Source organism: Pomacea canaliculata, linkage group LG11, assembly GCF_003073045.1.
Source record: "Pomacea canaliculata isolate SZHN2017 linkage group LG11, ASM307304v1, whole genome shotgun sequence".
In the NCBI taxonomy this organism is placed as follows: Eukaryota; Metazoa; Mollusca; class Gastropoda; order Architaenioglossa; family Ampullariidae; genus Pomacea; species Pomacea canaliculata.
This window is the reverse complement of record NC_037600.1, coordinates 11,101-31,082: the sequence shown is the minus strand read 5'-3', so window position 1 is coordinate 31,082 and position 19,982 is coordinate 11,101. Positions and strand designations below refer to the sequence as shown.

The window sequence follows — 19,982 nt, the reverse complement described above, 5'->3', positions numbered from 1 at the left end:
AAAAAATCAAATCAAATACAGAAAACACAAAGAGAACCAAATAAGAAGAATAAGAGCTGAGAGTGACATGATATTACAAAAGGAAGGGTGTGACAAAGGACTAGCATTATGGGAAAGGTTGCTAGGAGTAATATTTACGGAGAAGGTGGGTTTTCAGTGCACATTTAAATAAGGTGACCAGACGTCCCGCATTTGGCGGGACAGTCCCGCTTTTGACCTCGTGTCCCGCCTGAATATCGGGCGGGACGCCCAATGTCCCGCTTTCTGGCTTTCTGGCAAGTCCATCAAATGTCCCGGTTGTCTTTAAAAATCACTTTTTTCGGCGTTTTTTGACGGTGACGACACCATCATCGGCACGTGTCCCGCTTTCGCCCCCGAAACGTCTGGTCACCTTACATTTAAAGGAGTCAATAGTGGGTAGGTGGCGAATATGGAAAGGGAGAGACTTGCATTATTTCGCTGTACAATAACTAAAAATCCTGTGGCCATATGTAGTTGTTCTGATGATAGGAAGAGTAAGAAGACGATCATCAGACGAGGAGCGGAGTTGTCCAGCTAGGACAATAATATTTGACCAAGTTCTGTAGACTGAATATTATTTTGAAAATATGATAAATTAGATTTTCCGTTAACATTCAACACTATACTATGATATCAAACGCCGAAAAAAGATGATATCCAAGGAAAATTGTATGCACACTTAAATCGTAACAAATAGTTAACACTAAAGTATTTAGTAAAGATGTTTCTTAGCGATGTAAAATCAAAAATTGCCCCGCATGTTTGAGACAGGATTATGACGAAAACATATAAAATACCTTAATGCGATAGCATATCCTTTGACTGACTAATAAACCCAATACAACAGACAAGAAGACACTTTAACTTCCCCGACTGCTAGCAACGCGCGGACGCCGGCCATTTTGAGTCTCGACTTCCGATTGTCTGCAGAGCTAGGCCAGTGGCTTCGGACAAACAAAAATACATATCCTTGCTTTTACAACTGACGTAAAACTTGTTTTAATCAGCTACACTTGATCCGAGACGGTTGGCCATAGTTTTATTCTGAAAAAGGGGATTCAGATTGATGTTAATAAGCAGCCTATAAGCCAGGTACAGGGCCGCAGAGTTGACAGATCGTCATCTTCATTTCTTGTTTAGCAGTGTTCACATTATATTATATTAAATAACAACTATCATTTAAAATCTATAATCATTATATGCCGAAAATTTAAGTAGGGGTGGGCTGGGGAAGAAAGCGACGAACATTGGAAGATGAATCCATTGTGTTCTGCTTATTCCACAGACAAGCCCACCAAACTGCATGCAAACAAACACATTTCTTCGCTTTTCCAAATTTCCTTAAAGTGAAAATGCACAAATCTCCCAGTATTTATATTTACAGGCTAAACAATTTTGTGTGTGTGCGCATGTGTTTTTATATTATTTTAATGCACAGCAGAGGTACAACAAGAGATCGCTTTCTATCTGGGAGCAGATATCAACGGATATCAATTCACGCAATAAACATTGATAAAGGTCCGTGCTGTGGTTAAAGAATATCCAGAATATCTGGGTTACATGCACATTCCAACCTCCCTTTTATTCCTAACACTGTCATGATAATTCTATGCTTACAATGAACAAAATTCACTTTTCATGTAGGAAATGCAAAAGCTCCTTGTAGAAAGCACCTGCCTAATTAAGTTGCAAGTGAGATAACAGGCTTGTTAATTTCAATGTTTAGGACAAGAAACTTCATTCAACCCAGCCCGAGATCCTTCCATCTCAGAGATCAAAATCATCATTGTCACCTGGTGTCACAGTTTTGGTGAACTACTGCATGGTGCTCTACCCTCTCTGTACAGGGGCACAAGTAGTGGTGGAGGCATCCATACCCAGTTCCTAACTACTGTAAGCAGTTGAGTGAGTACTGTAGGCAGCTGAGTACTATAACCCTCTTTGTACAGGTGTGTGAAAAGGGGAGACATACCCAGCTTCTGAATGAGTACTACAAGTAACCAAGTGAGTGTGACAAGCATCCGAGTGAATACTGTAGCTGAGTGAGTACTATAAGTAGCAGCAGTGTCATAAGATCCTCCTCTCTAAAGGGAAGAGGGGGTGGGGGGCAATGTGAACGGTGTTGTCCTGGTTCCTATGCCACTGATCGAGTAGCTGTGAGCACTACAAGAAACTGTATGACTGAACCTGATGCACGAAGAGGATTAGTAGTAGTAGTGAATACTGTTCCTGAGTGAGTACTATAATTATAAGGAGCAGAGAGATGATATTTTTCTCCAAATTTCTGTCAACAAATTTGTTGATAATACAAATATTTTCAAATTACTTCTTTCAGACCATAAGTAACATAAAGAATGGACAATCCACGCCAGCTACTTGTCTTGTATGGTAGCCAGACAGGTACAGCTGAGGATACAGCAAACCGAATAGGCCGAGAAGCCAAGCGACACTGGTTTGATGTCAGAGTCTTGGCCTTAGATGCTTATCCTGTGGTAAGACAAGTAGATTCCAACACTTTTATGCTGCATCCTCAAGGATTGATATGTACTGAGACACATGAAATGTAATTGTATGAAAAAGATGCATTGTAGCTCAGCATTTTATCAATTTGATTTGTTCTGCTGAGAAAAGTAGAACTGCACTTCAGCACATTTTATACAATTGAAATTTTAGAAATTTCCCTTTTGCTTTTTCTGAACAAAGTGGTGTACTTTTGTTTTAATTCTGTTGCTGTGTTCTGTTAATCATTTTTCATATTTATTAATATTTTCTCAGGCCTTCCTCATTGTGAGGTAGCTTTAGAGCCAAATAAGATAAGTAACAAAATATGTCTTTAAAATATCAAACATTTTTCCTGAATTTCTCACTGTAGCAGAATTGTTTACCTAAGATCAGTTGTTGTAACTGTGGAAGGCAGTGTGTGTACAGTATGGTTACCTGCCAGTGTGTGAACGCTGTGCTGGACTATGTAGAGTATTCAGTGAAATGGTCATTGGGTATTATATAGCCAGTGGCGGCCAACCAAAACTGGCCTAGAGAAAATCATAGAGGCAAAATACAGGATGACAGATGAAAGAATAGGCAAGGATATTGTAGAATAGGCAAAGATTGCAAGCTTTGACATTCTTTAGGTAGAATAGGCAAGGATGGCAAACTCTGACATCCCTAATGTAAAATCTGCCTTGAAGAAAATGACTGATGACAGGTTGGCTTAGGCACTTTTACTACTGGCAGTACACATTAGCTGACATCAAACGACCTAACCCTAATCCTGGGATGTGAGGGTGGATTTTCTTACATGATTCTAAGTGTCAGCAGGTACATGACAACAGATTTTATCTTGTGATAGTGGAGGTGCAAAAAGCATTGAGTTTTGTTTTTAATACCGCATTGCCTGACTCATCAGATGTTAACAAGCTGGGTATTGCAGGCACAGCTGTTGAAAGAGAAGGTGGCAGTGATAGTCTGTGCTACGACTGGTCAGGGGGACCCTCCAGACAATATGAAGGTATGATGTGCAGGTGCTTTTGAATGTTGGGATGGTCATCGCATATTGGCTCACAGTTGTACATTCTGGTGGATTTTTATAGGACATCACTTGGTCAGATCAACCATTATTAGCAATTTGGTTAGGTATGGGTGAACCCACCTCAAGCTTTACGGAATTGTATTATGCTAAGGAAAATATTGTGAGGACTGATATCTAAGGCTTGATAATGTCAGGTTATGATCATGACACAACATTCAAGGCACATTTTTGTCCAGCATTGGAAGTTTATAAGGTAGATTGAAAAAGACCTCACATGGATTATAAGAATGATTATGCATGGATTAATAGGATGGATTGTGTGCACATACTATGAATAAAAGATACTGATTTACTGATTATTAATTTTGTCTGCTTTTTTTTTAAATCTGACATTTGTAACATTTCAACTGACCTTGAAAATTGAAGGAGGGAATCTGTTGAGGAATGTCTTCTTAACACTGCTTCAGCCTGCTAAAGGTTTTAGATCACCTATTCCATGTGAAAATGACACTAATGTCTTGAAAATATGTTGATGAAGGTTTTCTTCTTAAAATTGCTTCAACTTGTTAACAATCTTAGATCAGGCATTTAGTATGAAAATGACATTATTGTCTTGAATATATATTTCAGATATTTTGGCGATTTATCATGCGAAAAAACTTGCCAGTTCAGTCTCTCAGCAACCTTCAGTATGCTGTCTTGGGGCTAGGTGATTCCTCCTATCCAAAGTAAGGGCTCAAGATTGTGGCTTAGCAGTATTATCAAAACGAAGCTGTTGATGATGATTTTACAGTATTATTAATGTTATCAGGATGGAGGCTGTTGGTGATGATCTGTCACAAGTTGACTTGTCAGCAAGAGATATACCTGTCTTCAGACTTCTAGTAGAGTCTTTGTGGGTTATGAAGAATGCAGCTGAACATTTTGTTAGAATTAAGTTTTCTTTAGCACATTGTGGGTCATGAAGTGATCAGGTCATGTACAGGAAAAATAATCTGAATTAAGATGTTTGATTCAGATGTGTTAGTCAGCAACATTGTTCAGGCAGTGACTGTTGGCTTTTGCTTTCTGGATTTTTGTCATTAACTTGGGTGGATGCCCTAAGAAATTTTAGACTTAGGTTAAAGTTTGATTGGGTAATCAGTGATAACATTTGTCATCTTGAACAGAAGAAATGGCAGTGGTTTCTTGACTCAGGTTCAACTTTGTTTCCAAAAAGCTGCATAAGCGCTTGGAACAGATTGGTGCTCATGCACTAGTGAATGTTGGGCTAGCTGATGAGCAACACGACCTGGGGTAAGGAAAGTAACATGTTTTGTGAGTTGTTTGACGAAATATTGACATTTATTCACACAGATTGCCTGCATTTTGATGCTTTCATACCTGCATTCTCTTCATAGCAGCTTGTGTGTATTCATGTGTTCATGCATGGGCGCGTGCATGTTTTGTGTTGTTAAAACATTTTCTCAGTTATATTATTTTTACAGTGGTACACATCCCAGATTTCCAGCTAGTGCACAGTGCATACACCACACACTATACACCATACACATATTTTCATGTACTTTATAGGATACTGGACATTTCCATGCACCAGGAACTGACCTCGATATTGGCCTATGTCTGTAGGTCTGATGCTGTCATTGATCCATGGATATCACAGTTATGGGACAAAATACTGCAGCTCTTTCCTCTCCCTAGTGGCAAGAACATCATTCCAGCAGAAGTCAGGTACTTTCTTTGTTATACACAGATGACAGCACTACTGTAGAGGACACTAGGGATAGAATGATGCATTTCAGGAACAGGTGTTACATGCCAATAGACAATGAGAACTTGGATGACAAGACATTAGAAATAGAATGATGCATTTCACGTATAGGTACTGACAGCAATAAGAAAGACAGGAGATGCACACCAGGCTTAGGAGTGCACGTGATGTGTGACTGAATGGAGAGATGCATTGAGATGGTCAAAGAGCTGGGGAGAGGGTTGGCATTAGGTGTTGTTCCTAACCCCTGGGGAGAGCAGACCCTAATCCTGACAAAGACAAGGGAGACTAATTGTGCATACTTTAGGGTTACATGATTAGGGTTACTTATATTGAAACCAACAGTCATTGATCCTAGCAGAGTTAGGGTTATGGTGAAATGTGAGCAAAGTTTAACAGAAAGAATGAGAGGGAAATATTTGCTTAGTGGTTGTGACTGATGAGGTTAAAGTTTTAAACAGTTACTTTAGCTTAGAAGTTCTTACTGACTACATTAAAGCTTTAAACACTTACTACAGCTAATGTTACTACATGTACTTGTTTTGAGAAAAACCTTTCCATGCTGCTGTCATTTTAAAAAATTATTATTAGACTGCCTCCCCGCTACCATGTTGTGTTCTTGGATATGATGGAAGCCATACCAACAAAGAGATATGAGTTTGATGCTACTAACCAAACAGTCATAAAGCAGCAGCGGCAGCCAGATGCCAGCTCTCCATATCTGGCTTCTCTTGCTGCTAATGAGCGAGTGACTGCAAAGGACCACTTTCAGGATGTCCGCTTGCTGACTTTTGACATTGCAGACTCTGGCATCAGGTACACAAGATTTAAGTGTCGTCTCTCTGGAACATACTTTGTACAGTTGTACAGTGTAGTCTCAGGCACATTTTGCAGTTGTACAGTCTGGTCTCAGCACACTGTGCAGTGTGGTCTCTCAGGCACACTTTGTACAGTGTATAGTGTGGTCTCTCAGACATACATTTGTCTCTCAGGCGCATATTTTGTGCAATGTTTCAATTCTGCAGCCACAATAATAGATCATTAGGTGGTAATAGAGTAGTATGCTTGTGAAAATTAGCAAGTTCTTGTTGTTACTGGAGTAATTTCAGTAAAGCTGGAAGTTTGTATATCTACTCTACTGTGGGACGATAAAGTGCTGTAAATAGATAATATGAAATAGGCATAATTCTAATGTAGCTAGACATAAATAGTGTACATAAGGCTAAAGGAAGTGTGTAGCTAGTGTGTTACCATACAGTTGAAAACAGCTGCTATTGCATTCAGACTTATGAATAATCTTGCAATTGTAATGGCCAGTTCATAAATGAGATGAAATGACAGGCTGATGCTTGAATCTATTGACAAAGTGGCCTTTGTCGATGTCTGCAGGTACAAGCCAGGTGATGTAGCAATGATACACCCAGAAAATGTGGAGGAAAGGGTGGAAGAATTTTTAAATCACATGGGTTTGGATGGAAGCAGACTGTTCTTGATCCAGCAGAATGACCCTAGTAAGACAGAATGTGCATGTGCATACGTGCATGCACAGGTGTAAGTGTGGGTACATATAGTGTGATAATGCCTGCATTACAGACAAGATGTGGGTACATTGGTTATTCTCACAGTTATGTACAAGTAGGTGCTTTAAGCAAAGCATTAGTTAAGTATTCATTAAGTATTTTTACCCATGACTAAATTTAAGGCTGCCTTCTTTTCATGTGCATGTGTAAAAAGGTCAGTGGAATGAGCAAAGTGAGGTGAGCAGAGAGATAAATGAATGTCTTGAAATAAGCTTGCACTCAGTAACTGCTTCTTCCATCACAATTCTGTAAAAGCAAGTCTTCCCACAGGTATTTTCAGTCCTCTCACAGGCAGGGCAAGTCCTGGTCATGTAGCCCTTTGCTTTCCACAGTGACAACAGGCAGTCTTGACAGTTCCTTGTCACTGACTCGCCCCCTTGCTCAAGGTTCTCTAACTCAAGCGTCCTTCCTCCCGAGTCTTGCCCTCTTGGCTTAACACCCGGTCTCAAGGTACAAGGTGAATTTTGCATTAGGAATGTTGGAGTCACTTTGACTGCTGACTAGTTGCTCTGTCCACTCTGACGTCATTATGAGAAGTGTCTTGCTGGTTCTCCATTCCCTATTTTACTTTGCATATTCGCACAACACATACAATGAGGGATGCCATTGGTCACCAACCAGTTAAGTAGCCAACATTGACGAGAGAACGACATCCTACTGACTCTCCACCCCTCCTGCAGTAGCGTGGTGGACAGGTGACTAACCCCCCACTCCCCGTCAACCTGGCGGACAGGTGTGGGAGCCCCTGAGGTGTCAGTCTTTTCTAGATGTCATTGACCCCTCTGCCAGCCAGCTGGTTGTGCTTGGCTGCTGTAACCACTTAGGGCTGTCTCTCACTTATAACACCTCTGCGCTCCTACCTCATGCTAGACCTCTACTCTGACACACATGCCCCTCTTCCTTACATGATAGGTCTCTGGCTAGTAAACAATCCACCCTAGACCCTAATTGTCGCAGTTGTTATCTCCCCATTAAGGTTACCACATGACACTCTCAAAACTTTATTTTTATTAAAAAAGCCAACAAAACAGTTTTAATGTAAGATTTGAAAGCCTGTAACAGTGTTAAGATCAGAGAAAACCTTTACAATTTAATAATGGTAGCTGATATCTAAAGGCTGTGTCTGTACATATAATAAGGTTGTGCATATAATAAAGCTTTTGTATATACATATATACAATAAAGCTGTGTGTATATAATGAGGCTGTGCATATAATGAGGTTGTTTGCATATATAATAAGGCTGTGGATATAATAATGCCGTGTTTGTTTACATAATAACCCTGTGTGTGTCTATAGTAAGACTGTGTGTGTATATATATAATAACTGTGTGTGCGTGCGTGCATGGATTTTGTGCATGTTGTAATATATCTGGTGTGATTGTGTGACAGATGTGCCATTACCAAGCAGTCTTCCTCAACCCTGCAGCATAGCATGTGTGGTGTGCACATACTTTGACTTCTGCAGTGTGCCACGTCGCAGTTTTTTTGAGATGCTGTTACAGTTTGCTGAGGATGATATAGAGCGTGAAAAACTGCAGGAGTTCTGTACTCCCGAAGGACAGGTAACCTTGACCTTTATTTGATTTTCAAACATACAGAGTCAATTTTGTTGTCTTGAAGATGGTGTTTCTTTGATGGCTGCTGAAAGACTGAGGAAACCTAGATGCTTTGATCTGTTATAGGCTATTCAAATGTCAGATGTTTCATAATATACATAAATTGTGTTACAGAGATCGAAACTTTTAACTGATTAATAAGAGAATAACTTTGGTGTAAGGGGTGTGTGTGTGGATGTGAGGAGGGGAAACAGAGTGAAAGTGAACATGTCTATTGTACAGCATGTTTTACCATGTTTCTGTGTGTGTGTATGTTCTTGGCATTGTCTGCAGGATGCCAGGTTCTCCTACTGTAACCGCGTTAGACGTACCATCATGGAGGTGAGTGCCTGTCACGCCTGTCTTATGGCAGTGTCAGCTTCTCTGTTGTAAGATTTTCTCAGTACTTTCCATCTTGGCTAATCACATTGTGCAATGTTTGTCATACAATGTTTTCTGCACATTATATTTTCCAACATCTGTCTTTCTTATACAATGTTATATTACATCTGTCATGGAGTTATTTAAATTGCCCACTGGGACAAATAAAGTTGGTTATTGGTTATTGGTCTTTGTCATACAATGTTTTCTGCATGTTATGTTTTCCACAATCTGTTCTTTGATATTACAATGTTTTCTTTTATGTTATATTTTCAACATCTGTCATGGAGTCTTTGTGTTAACTGCTGTGTCCACTGAGAGTGCTCTTTGTACAACTGTGTACACAACACATGTATACACATTTTCTGTTTGCACAATATATGTATACCTAACCCATAGCTGTATACACAATGATAATATATGTTGAATTTGTATAGTGCTTTTTCCCCACCATCTGCTAGAGAGAAAAACACACAAACATAATATGAACGGATGCTGGTCTCAAAAAATGCAATATATGTATACCGATTAGCTGTATACACAATACGTGTATACCCATTATCTGTGTACACAATATGTGTATACCTCTATGCCCTATGCTCCACTGGGGGGCAAATAGGACCAAGAATAAGTTAGCTCTATGTATGATACATGTATACCTGTTAGCTGTGTATACAATATATGTATATCCATTATCTGTGTACACAATATGTGTATACCAGTTACCTCTATGCCTTATGCTCCACTGGGGGGCGAATACGATCAAGAATAAGTTAGCTCTGCCTCTATATATGATACTTGTATACCTATTAGCTGTTTTTATGTATTATAAATATTAATTATGTATTATATGTACTATACATATATGACACAATATATGTATACCCATTATCTGTATACACAATACATGTATATCAGCTGTATGTACAATACCTCTATATCCATTACATGTACACCTATTAGCTGTATACACATTATCTATGTACATAATAGAGATAACAGGGCTTCTGCTTACGCCAAAAATTGTGTACAGTACGCGTTAAATGTTCGGAGGACCCCTTTAGTTTTCGTCAACCCAGGGGACCCCTTCAAATCTGGACGAAGAACATACAAAATTGGGTAAGTGTAGTGTCTGACATCGTAGCCCAATCTATTTTTGTCATCTGCTACAAGGTGAGAGCTACTTCCCTTGCACTGAGTTTTTTTTCCCCTTACCGGGAAGAGTTCCATTAACCTATTTCCAAGATGTCGTTGACAGCATGGTTAAAGTCATCGTCTCAGAAACGGAAAGAAAGTGAGCATCCCAAGTACAGTGAGCATAAGTTCATCACAGATGCTTGCACATTCTTCATGGCACAGAAATCTCGCCGTTTCTGACTAGACATTACAGTGCTTTGTGTGCCTGAAAGACAGTTGAACAAAGTAGTTGATTTGTTGGTTTTTTTTTTTTTTAACTTTGTAAAGGGACCCCTTAGAGTTAGCCTGGGACCCCTTAGAAATCTGAAGAAGGGGTTTCTGGGACCCCACAGAATTTAGCCTTAGCAGAAGCCCTGAGATACATATACTTCCATTATATTCGTACATAATACACACACACACATATATATAAGCTGCATACATGTATACACAGTATCTATGTACATGACACACTCCCATAATATATGTACACAATACACATATACCTATAGCTGCATACATGTATACACAGTATCTATGTACATGACACACTCCCATAATATATGTACACAATACACATATACCTATAGCTGCATACATGTATACACAGTATCTATGTACATGACACACTCCCATAATATATGTACACAATACACATATACCTATAGCTGCATACATGTATACACAGTATCTATGTACATGATACATGCACATCCATTATATGTGTACAAATATATGTACACAATATATACCTATTAGCTGCATACATTTCTATACATGAACTATGTGCATGATATACTCCCAGTATCTATGTACATGAGACATGTACACCCAGTATTTGTGCACATTATACCTGTAAAGTTATTGTCAGTGTAGACTGTTGTACCTTCTTGCAGCTACCTGTGGGAAAATTGATGTTCTACTACTTTCTGTCGATAATGAGAAGTCACAAATTGAAAGTAACTTGACTTTTGTTTCAGGTTATGCAAGATTTCCTTCTAACGAGTTCTCGTGTGCCCTTTGAGTACTTGTTTGACCTCATTCCACCTCTCCAACCACGAGCTTTCTCCATTGCCTCCTCTCCTACAGTGAGCAGTACTAATTTCCTTCTTAAAGAAATGCTTCTTCGCTGGTTAAACCTGATGGGAACCTTAACTGTTGGGTGTGTCTGTTTTTTACAAAAAATTTGATTGTTAAATGAAAAAAAGACATCTGCCACATACCTGTTAGCAGAACAACTTTCCCTGCTGATTTGACTGTTGCCATTTGCTCTGGTATTGTCATCATCATCATCCTCTAAGAATGTTGACCAAGCAGACTGAAGCTGCGGCTTACAGATATAAAATATAAAATGTTTGGGCTGTAGATTTAAGAAGTGAAGAGTGTCAGAGCCAAACATAAATGTGATCTGTCGAAGGAATGCAGCTAACAATAAAGACTCCTGAAAGCGTCAATCTGTATTAAGTGCTTTTATTACATTTACTATTTTCTGTGGTGTTCCATTTTGATGTTAAGGGGTAGGTTGAATAATTTTGGGGTTTTTTTTTGGACAAATAACAGTATTTATTCATTAGTCCTGAAAGTCCCTAAATGGCTTGTGGTATCAGTGCTTGGACTGGATGAATGAAATGTGTCGTGGAAAAAGTCAAGCAAAAGTCAGTATTTTGTTTGTATCATAGTAGTGTGGGCCGTGTGAAGATCTGGCCAGTATTAGGTACATCCCTGCTACCCCTCATATCCCTGCTAACCCTTCTAGACATACAAACTCCCATAGTTGCTTATTCAGCCTGACCTGTTCACAACTTGTGAATACATCACGTGCTGTGTCATGTGTCCATGAGAAGGTGTCTAGTAAATGTGTTAAGGTTAGTGCTACAGTGTCAGGTAGATGTGTTAGGGTTATGATGTCAGGTAAATGTGTTAAGGTTAGGGTTATGGTCTTCAGCAGATGCGTTAGGTTTATGGTGTCAGGCAGAGGTGTTGTGTAAATGCTTTTAGTCTTGCTCTGCTTGCTTTGTCTTGACTGCTTGCAGGTCCACCCAGGCCGGCTGCAAGTTCTGATGGCTGTGGTCAGGTATCAGACACGACTGCAACATCCACGACAAGGGGTATGCTCTACCTGGCTGGCATCTTTGAGGCCAGAGTCAGGGGTTAAGATCCCTCTGTGGGTCAAGAGCAGTAGCATCACATTTCCTGATGATATCATAACACCAATCATTATGGTGGGGCCTGGTAAGATTCATTCCAATATTTTACTGGCATCTGACATGATGGTCAGTGCAGTAACTTGACAGTAATGAGAGAATAGACAGACAGTTCTATCATGATCAGAAAGAAAGACAAGAGATAGTCATCAGGGGAGAGAAGTTTTATTAGTATATGAAAAACAAATTTCAGTAATGTGGTATTTGTAAGAGAATTTCTGTGATAAGCTAGTAGAGAATTTTGGTGAAGTGCTATGCTGGTCGTGAGGGACAAGTCAGTGTTACACTAGAAAAGCTACACAGGAATGACACACAACTATCTAAATATGATTAAGTGTACAGAATGGAAACTGTTGATGTTTGTGCAGGTACTGGGGTGGCTCCTTTCAGAAGTTTCATCCATGAAAGAGCAGCACTGGGTGTTGGCGGTAAGCATACGACAGTCTGCTGATCCGATCACAGTACACTAGTATAAGGAGAGCATAAGCAGACATTGTGTGCGAGAAAGCTTTTAGATTTTTATCCTGTTTGTATTACAATCCAGTTGTTGTTTGTGAGAAATTCTTTAGATGTGTATCCTAGTAGCGTTAAAAAGCAGCATTGTATGTTGAGAAATGTTTTAGAGGTGTATCCTATCTGTTTCACACTGGCATGTGATAACCAGTATAGAGCTACAGTGTTGGTGTCTGACTTCTTTTCCCTCCACGAAACAGGCGGACGCGCTGGTAAGCTCACTGTCAGAAGGTGAAATGGGTAACTGTGGGGACGTGTTAGCGGTGAGCTATGTCTGAGACGGAGTAGTCGGCCTTTGGCGGCACTGGACCGTCAGGTGGACAAAGGGCAAAGAAGTCTCACCACCATTTATTTTCCCTGGAATGAGTAGGCCTTTGACCGTGGACCGCTTACATCACGGCGGACATAGCGCAGAGTCAGGTCGGAATTCGGGATGATAGTTATCGCTGCAGGGGATCTCGCAGAGAAGGAGAGAGCAGCGGTCTGATTACACCCGTTAATTATAGAAGTCCGCTGTACACCTGAAACATGACAACAGCGCTACCTGTTATTGCCATCCGCTGGACACAGGCAGTGAATAGGAAGCCAGATGGGATGGCGCCGTTGTCGCAGACCACGTTACTAGTGAAAGGGGGTAAAGAGGGGGCGTAGTTGTGGGCTGGAATAAGTCAAAATGACCACCTGTCCATCATGTGTTAGCTACAGAGTGATTGGACGTAGCTAGGTAGCAGAATGGTCGAAAGTAAGACTGAAGTATGTTTGACCAACCACGAGAGAGGATGATCCTCGCAGATGAGGATTTAGTATTGTGATCGGTCAAGACTCGTGGTCTTTCGTACCAGGTTCTCGAGGAGTAAAATTGTAGCAGAGGTCTGTTCAAGGCTGTTCAGATTCTCCGCTGTGAGTTGTCGTGGAGTCGTGTGAGCTTCAGCACAATTGACTCAAGAGGTGCGTTCAGACCCAACCTAGCACAGAGTGCGCAACACTTCATCACCAGTAGATGTTTGGTCGCAAACCGTAGAGGCAGAGGCTGGAGATAAGTGTTAGTCCTGTTAGGCGCTGTTAACTGCTGCTTGAGAGAGCAGGTTCGGCCTAAGACACGTGGTGGCACGCGATGGTGCCAGAGTCTCAGCGTTTGTGAAGGAGTCGGCAGCGATCGACGGAGCATCATCAACGGATTCTTGGACGTCAACATCGGAGGGGCCCCTTCACGTGACAAGAGACTTGTGTGGAAAGATAAGAGGCGAATGGGTGTGACACGAGTGGTTAAACTAATTAGTGGCTCACGTTACCTTGACTAGGGATAGATAAATAACGGGAGACCCTAGATAACAGCCATATTTTGAGATTGCATCATCTTGCAAATTGTTGGAAATACTCTCGATTATTAATAACTTCCTTTAATAAATTAAATTGCCTTGTGTTGTTTATTGGGGAGGTACGCTGGGGGCGAGAGTCAATTAAAGTGTAATTAGCAATTTAGTGTAAGTGCGCGCGTACACGTTTATGTATTAGTTGGTGGAGGTGTCGAGAGTGTCATCAGCCCGAGGCAGCGGCATCGCAACCTCTGACCACCTTCACGTGCTCATTCCCCAGGAGTCCACGACACACACCAGCCTGTTATTGTCCATAGGTGTGCTACACATATACCCTCATGTGGACATTCCTTTATTTGTATTACATTGCACCCTGTCATATGTATTCCATTGTGTGTGTACTAGTACAGTATCCTGCACCAAAACAATCTATGTTCCTTGAGTTTTGATACACACTGTTGTATAACTATGAAGCTATGAGTATTTGCAGTTTGGTTGTGTGTAGCAGTGCTTACATTGCATTGAGTTATTGTGCACTGTGTTGTATAGCTGTGAATATTTGTATTTTAGATGATCTGGTGGTTGTGTCAAGCAGTCTAATGTTTCTTACCACTAGGAAACTTTCTGTTTTTTGGCTGTCGGAGTCAGTACAAGGACTTTTACTGCCATGAGGAGTGGTCTGCCTTACAATCACAGGGTCGCCTGCTGCTCTTCACAGCCTTTTCTCGTGACCAGGTGAGGAGTGTGAGCAGGTGAGGGTTGTAAGCGGGTGAGGGGCGTGACCTTTCACACAAGTGTGTGTAAAGTCATGGCTGTGCCACTCTCCTCCAGATTCCTCATTTCAGTGCCCTTCTCAAGAGTGAGATGAAACAAGCTCTGTAGTTGATGGTTTTACAACTTTGTAAGCTGGTGAGGACAGGTGTAGTATAGATGGGCTATATTATTATTATTGTTCTTGTTAATGATCTTGCAGCATGATAGAAAATTACTTTTTGTCTGGCTTTATGTGCTGGGTTGTGATTCCCTTATATGACATGACATACCTCAGTGTATCAGTGGCTTGCAGGTCACTTGCTGAACTCAGTCTGTTAGTGTATAAGTAGCTTGCAGATTTAAAAAGAAGGACACAGAGTAAGGCTGTAATATGTAAGCAAAATGTCTTAAGACAGCTTGTTACCATAGAGTCATAGATGAACTGCATGATTCTGTAATCTTGTTACCTTTCAACTATTTTCTCAACAAGAGCAACTTAATTTGGATTGAATACCTGAACAGTTTTGTATGGTCTCTTCCCTCGACTATAATCACAGTTCATGCAGTTTCATTCCGAAACTAATCATGTAGGCAAAATTCTTTATGACCAAAATTCACCAAGTCTCTTATGGCATGGAAAAGTGTAATTGCAGAATATTCAAGTATTTCATAGTTGCATTTTAGTGCTTTATTGCCATTTTAAACTAAGTAATTTATGTTTTATGATTTTCTCAGGAGGAGAAGATATATGTTCAAGATCGCCTTCGTCAAAACGGACATTTGATCTGGACCTTGCTTCATGACCAGCTGGGTAGATTCTACATTGCTGGGTACAGTGCAGCAACCAGTGCTTAATAAATTGTTCTGAAGTGTTATAGATTATCTGACTGTACTTGGTGGGTACAGGGCACTACCAGTGTTTAATGAATTGTGCTGTAGTGTTATAGATTACCTAACCATATTTTCTGGATACATCACAGTACAATTCACAGTATTGTATAAGTATTTGACAGGTATTACCTTGTGATAGTGTGTATATGTGGTGTACATGCGTGTATATGCCTACCCTAAAATGGGGTATTTTTGTGTTTTTATGTGGTTGCTGGGAAAAGGTGTAATATAAATTAGTTATAATAGCATTATTATTGATCTTGCACCATGATTGAAAATCACTCTTTGTCATATTTGTTAGTGCTGGGTTGTGATTCTCACATATAATCTGTCACAGGCTGAACTGAATGTATTAGTTTATAAACAAGTACAGTGGTATATATACAGGACTGAAACATATACTTTGGTATGTATACAGGAATGCAAAACGAATGCCAACAGACGTGCGTGCTGCTGTCGTAGAAGTGCTGCAAAAATACGGATCAATGATGGAGGCGGAGGCCAACAGCTACATAGAGTCACTGGAGCGTGATCACCGTTGGCAGATTGAAACCTGGTCTTAACACAAGTTAAACGTTCCGCTTTGTGTTATCAAATTTGTTTATCAAAGTTTAACACAACAGAATTCCCGTTTGGTGCAAACGCTGCTTGGTGAGGCTTTGTGGTTCTCAGCTGCTGAACGGTGCTCAGACTGAGCAAGGACACCAGCAATAGAGCAGTTACCTCCATAACATGATTTACACCGGGAGCGAATAAAGGCTGATTAACATCCATATCTACCCAGGGTGGCACACTACATTCTTTTCTGTGAATACATGTATGCAGTCCAGGTTCACAACACTTGTTTTCTGTTTAGCCATGGGTCAGGGGTTGTGAGTCACAGTATGTGTGTGGGGACAGAGTGTGTATCTGTTGATTACAAATTGATGCATGTCCTACGGTTTCTCACTACAGTGTGGGTATCATGAAAAACGCAGAACACATGACATCAGCTTGTATATTTACACACACACTGTCTTTTGTCGCGTGTCCTCTGACAAGTGGTTATCACTTTACCTGCACGTCAGGAGGGCGTTGAGAGATGGATAGTTGACAGGTGAGAGGTGGTAATGGAGAAATGGGAGTTTAAGAGAATGACACAACAAAAAGAACAAAGTTGTGTGATGTTCTAGAAATTAGGTCAGTGACGCTCTCCATGAAAGCCAGTTTAGTCTTTTAATCTATTTTCTCATATCAACTGCTCAGTTCAGTTCATAGTATTTGTTAAGGTTTCTTTCTACGATGGTGGACCTGTAAACGGCATGCAGTGTGCTTGTTTGTGGTGGTGTTTTTTTTTCTGGCCTTTGTAAGCAACTGGCTAACAAGTTGGCAGGTGGGCGTCCGTACAGTCGTGAGCACCTTCTTCAAGCTTTCCGTCCTTGGCTACCCTCTACGTTGACACTTCAAACTCTCCCACAGGAATCTTACCTCGAGACTCAGCCATCCCTCAGAAAAGTCAGCGGAAGAAGAGTTCATCGCCGGCTGAAGAAAGTCGACAGGCGCACATCTCCGCCACTGCCGTCTGTTCTTGTTTCTACTGTTCAGTCCATCCAGAAAGTCGATATAAGCTCGAGGCAAAATGTCAGATGCTTGCGGGAGATATGCATGTCCTTGCTAGCACCGAGACTTAGCTGAAGGAGGCCAACAATGACAATGATTTATATGTCAGCAGGTTTGGCTATCCCATTCGCATGGACAGATGTCCTACCTACAAATTCACCAGTGGAGGCGTGTGTTTTTATGTAAACGAACGGTACTGCAACACCGTTGTGGTCAGGGAACGACTTGCTCCGTTGATCTTGAACTGCTGTCCATTTCCTTCCGTCCTTACTACCTCCCTCGGGAATTTCCTCAACTGTTTTACACGCTTGTGTAGATCCACCCACGTGCCAACGCAAAGACCGCCGTTCACCTGATCGCCGACGTGAGACACAAGCTAGACGCCATTTGCCCGCACGATCCCAAGTTTATCCTCGGGGACTTTAATTATTGCCGGCTTACCGGGATAGTTAAAAGCTATGAGCAATATGTATCCTGCTGAACCACACGGAGAAATTCAATGGCTTAGAAAGACATTCGACGTGCTGACAGTGAACACATTCTTGCCACATTCCTCAGTATCTTTTTTGAGGGGGCGGCTCCCCCCACCCACCTTGCCCTTTCCCGGTTCCTACATCAAAGGAATTTTGTTATCGACTGTCCCTGGTGCTTACAAAGCTCTACGCTTATCATCCTTTGGAGCATCGTACCACAACATTCTCCTGGCGCCAGTGTATAGGACAGTGTATCGGCGATTTCCACCGGAGGTGAAGACAGTTAAACGCTGGACAGACGAGAATATCACTCACCTGCAGGGGTGCTTTGACTGCACAGACCACCAGGTGTGGTCCCGTTTCCTTGCTCTAAGCACCAGACGTGCAGCAGACTTCTGTACTTTCCGGAGTTTGTGAATGAGGTATGAGGGGTAGCCTGCCAACGCCAATATCCTTCAACAGTGAACCCTATACTCCTATAGTATTACATTGTGAAATGTAAATTTCTAGCAGATCTGTACATCTCTCCCCTAAATAAAATATACGATATTACAGACTCAGAGGAAGCCATCACCTACTGGCACAACCAATTTCTAATAATATACCAAGGCTTCTGCTAAGGCTAAATTCTTCAGATTTCTAAGGGGTCCCTGTACAATGTGAAAACGAATCAACAAATCAACATACTTTGTTCAACTGCCTTTCAGGCACCCAACGGTGAGATTTCTAACCCTATATCTACCTCCTTCAGCTCGGATATATCGACAGAACCTTGAGAGTCTTTTGACCCAACTTCCTACTCCCGTCCTTCTCTTGGGTGACTTTAATGGACATCACCCCTTGTGGGGCGCAAATGACCCTAACCCTAACCTAACTCTAACCCTAACCCACCCCTTGTGGGGCGGGGCCTCGACTGACACCAGACCCTAACCCTAACCCTAACCCTAACCCTAACCTAACCCTAACCCTAACCCTAAACCCTAACCCTAAACCCTAAGCCCTAACCCTAACCAAGTCTCGCGAAGTCTCGTGGCTCTCGCGAGATCACGAAATGTTTTTTCGAGATTTGTCGGAAATTTTGCGATAAATCGCGAGGTCTCGTGGGTCTCGAGAGATCTCGCCCAAAATTTTCGAGATCGGTCGACATTTGCGAAATCTCGCCAAGTCTCGCGAAGTCTCGTGGCTCTCGCAAGATCACGAATCATTCTCCCCTAATTTTCATTTTTTCGAATTTTTCATCTTTTTTCTTGTTTCCATCCTTTTTTCTTTCATTTTTGAATCATTTTTGCCAACATTTTCCTTCCTTTTTCATCATTCTCCCCTATTTTTCATTTTTTTCCATTTTCATCATTTTTTTATTTTTCATAATTTTTTCCCCATTTTCTTCATTTTTTTCTTCCATTTTTTATCATTTTTTCCACCATTTTTCCCCATTTTCATCATTTTTTATTCCGTTTATCATCATATCTTCCACCATTTTTCCTCCTCTTTCATCATTCACCCCTATTTTTCATCATTTTTTTATTTCCTTTTTCATCATTTTTTCCCCATTTTTAATCATTTCTTTCCCATTTTTTAATCATTTTTTTTCCCCATTTCCATCGTTTTTTCCTTCCATTTTTCGAAGATGGCGAAAAGGAAAGTAGAAGAAAAAAGAAAAAGGCGGAAAAGGAAGTAAAAGAAAAGGGAAGAAGGCAAAAAAGGAAGTAGAAGAAAAGGGAAGAAGGCAAAAAAGGAAGATGAAGAAAACAGAAGAAGGGGAAAAAGGAAGTAGAAGAAAACAGAAGAAGGGGAAAAATGAAGTAGAAGAACAGGGAAGAAGGCGAACTAGGAAGTTGAAGAAAACAGAAGAAGGCGAAAAAGGAAGTTGAAGAAATTCCAATATTCTCAAAGTCTTTAATTCTTAAATTGTCAAATTCCCATATTCTCAAATTCTTATATTCTTAAATTGTCAAATTCCCAAATTCTCTAATTCCCATATTCTCAAATTCTTTATTTCCTAAATTGTCAAATTCCCATATTCTCAAATTCTTTAATTCTTAAATTGTCAAATTTCCCAAATTCTCTAATTCCCCAATTCTTAAATTCTTAAATTGTTAAATTCCCATATTCTCAAATTCTTTAATTCTAAATTGTCAAATTGTCCAATTCCCAAAATATCTAAATCCCAAATTCTTA

At 40.7% G+C, this 19,982-nt stretch overlaps 1 protein-coding gene across 7 annotated transcripts; it reads left to right on the top strand.

The window, feature by feature from the left end:
- The first annotated feature begins 954 nt into the window (after positions 1–954).
- LOC112575297 (NADPH-dependent diflavin oxidoreductase 1-like) lies at positions 955–16,564 on the top strand. Of its 7 annotated transcripts, none has more exons than XM_025257050.1 (17): positions 957–1,113; positions 1,748–1,926; positions 2,357–2,513; positions 3,452–3,529; positions 4,181–4,278; positions 4,748–4,846; positions 5,180–5,281; positions 5,913–6,137; positions 6,711–6,832; positions 8,293–8,465; positions 8,793–8,840; positions 11,036–11,143; positions 12,089–12,163; positions 12,628–12,687; positions 14,705–14,823; positions 15,577–15,671; positions 16,151–16,201. In XM_025257050.1, the coding sequence occupies exons 3-16, from the start codon at positions 2,376–2,378 to the stop codon at positions 15,623–15,625; spliced, it is 1,494 nt and encodes a 497-aa protein (XP_025112835.1). In that variant the 5' UTR covers positions 957–1,113; positions 1,748–1,926; positions 2,357–2,375; the 3' UTR covers positions 15,626–15,671; positions 16,151–16,201. The 7 variants fall into 7 exon arrangements, 6 of the variants coding, with proteins under 6 accessions (XP_025112835.1, XP_025112834.1, XP_025112833.1 ...); XM_025257049.1 differs by having other exon boundaries at positions 958–1,113; positions 14,737–14,823; positions 16,151–16,564; XM_025257048.1 differs by having other exon boundaries at positions 959–1,113; positions 1,748–1,921; positions 12,089–12,287; positions 16,151–16,564.
- The last annotated feature ends 3,418 nt before the right edge of the window (positions 16,565–19,982 follow it).

Coding starts and splice junctions, on each gene's coding strand:
- LOC112575297 (XM_025257048.1), top strand. CDS start 2,376: ATGGACAATCCACGCCAGCTACTTGTCTTGTATGGTAGCCAGACAGGT. Junction 8,841..11,035: donor TTAGACGTACCATCATGGAG/GTGAGTGCCTGT, acceptor CTTTTGTTTCAG/GTTATGCAAGATTTCCTTCT. Junction 14,824..15,576: donor CAGCCTTTTCTCGTGACCAG/GTGAGGAGTGTG, acceptor TGATTTTCTCAG/GAGGAGAAGATATATGTTCA.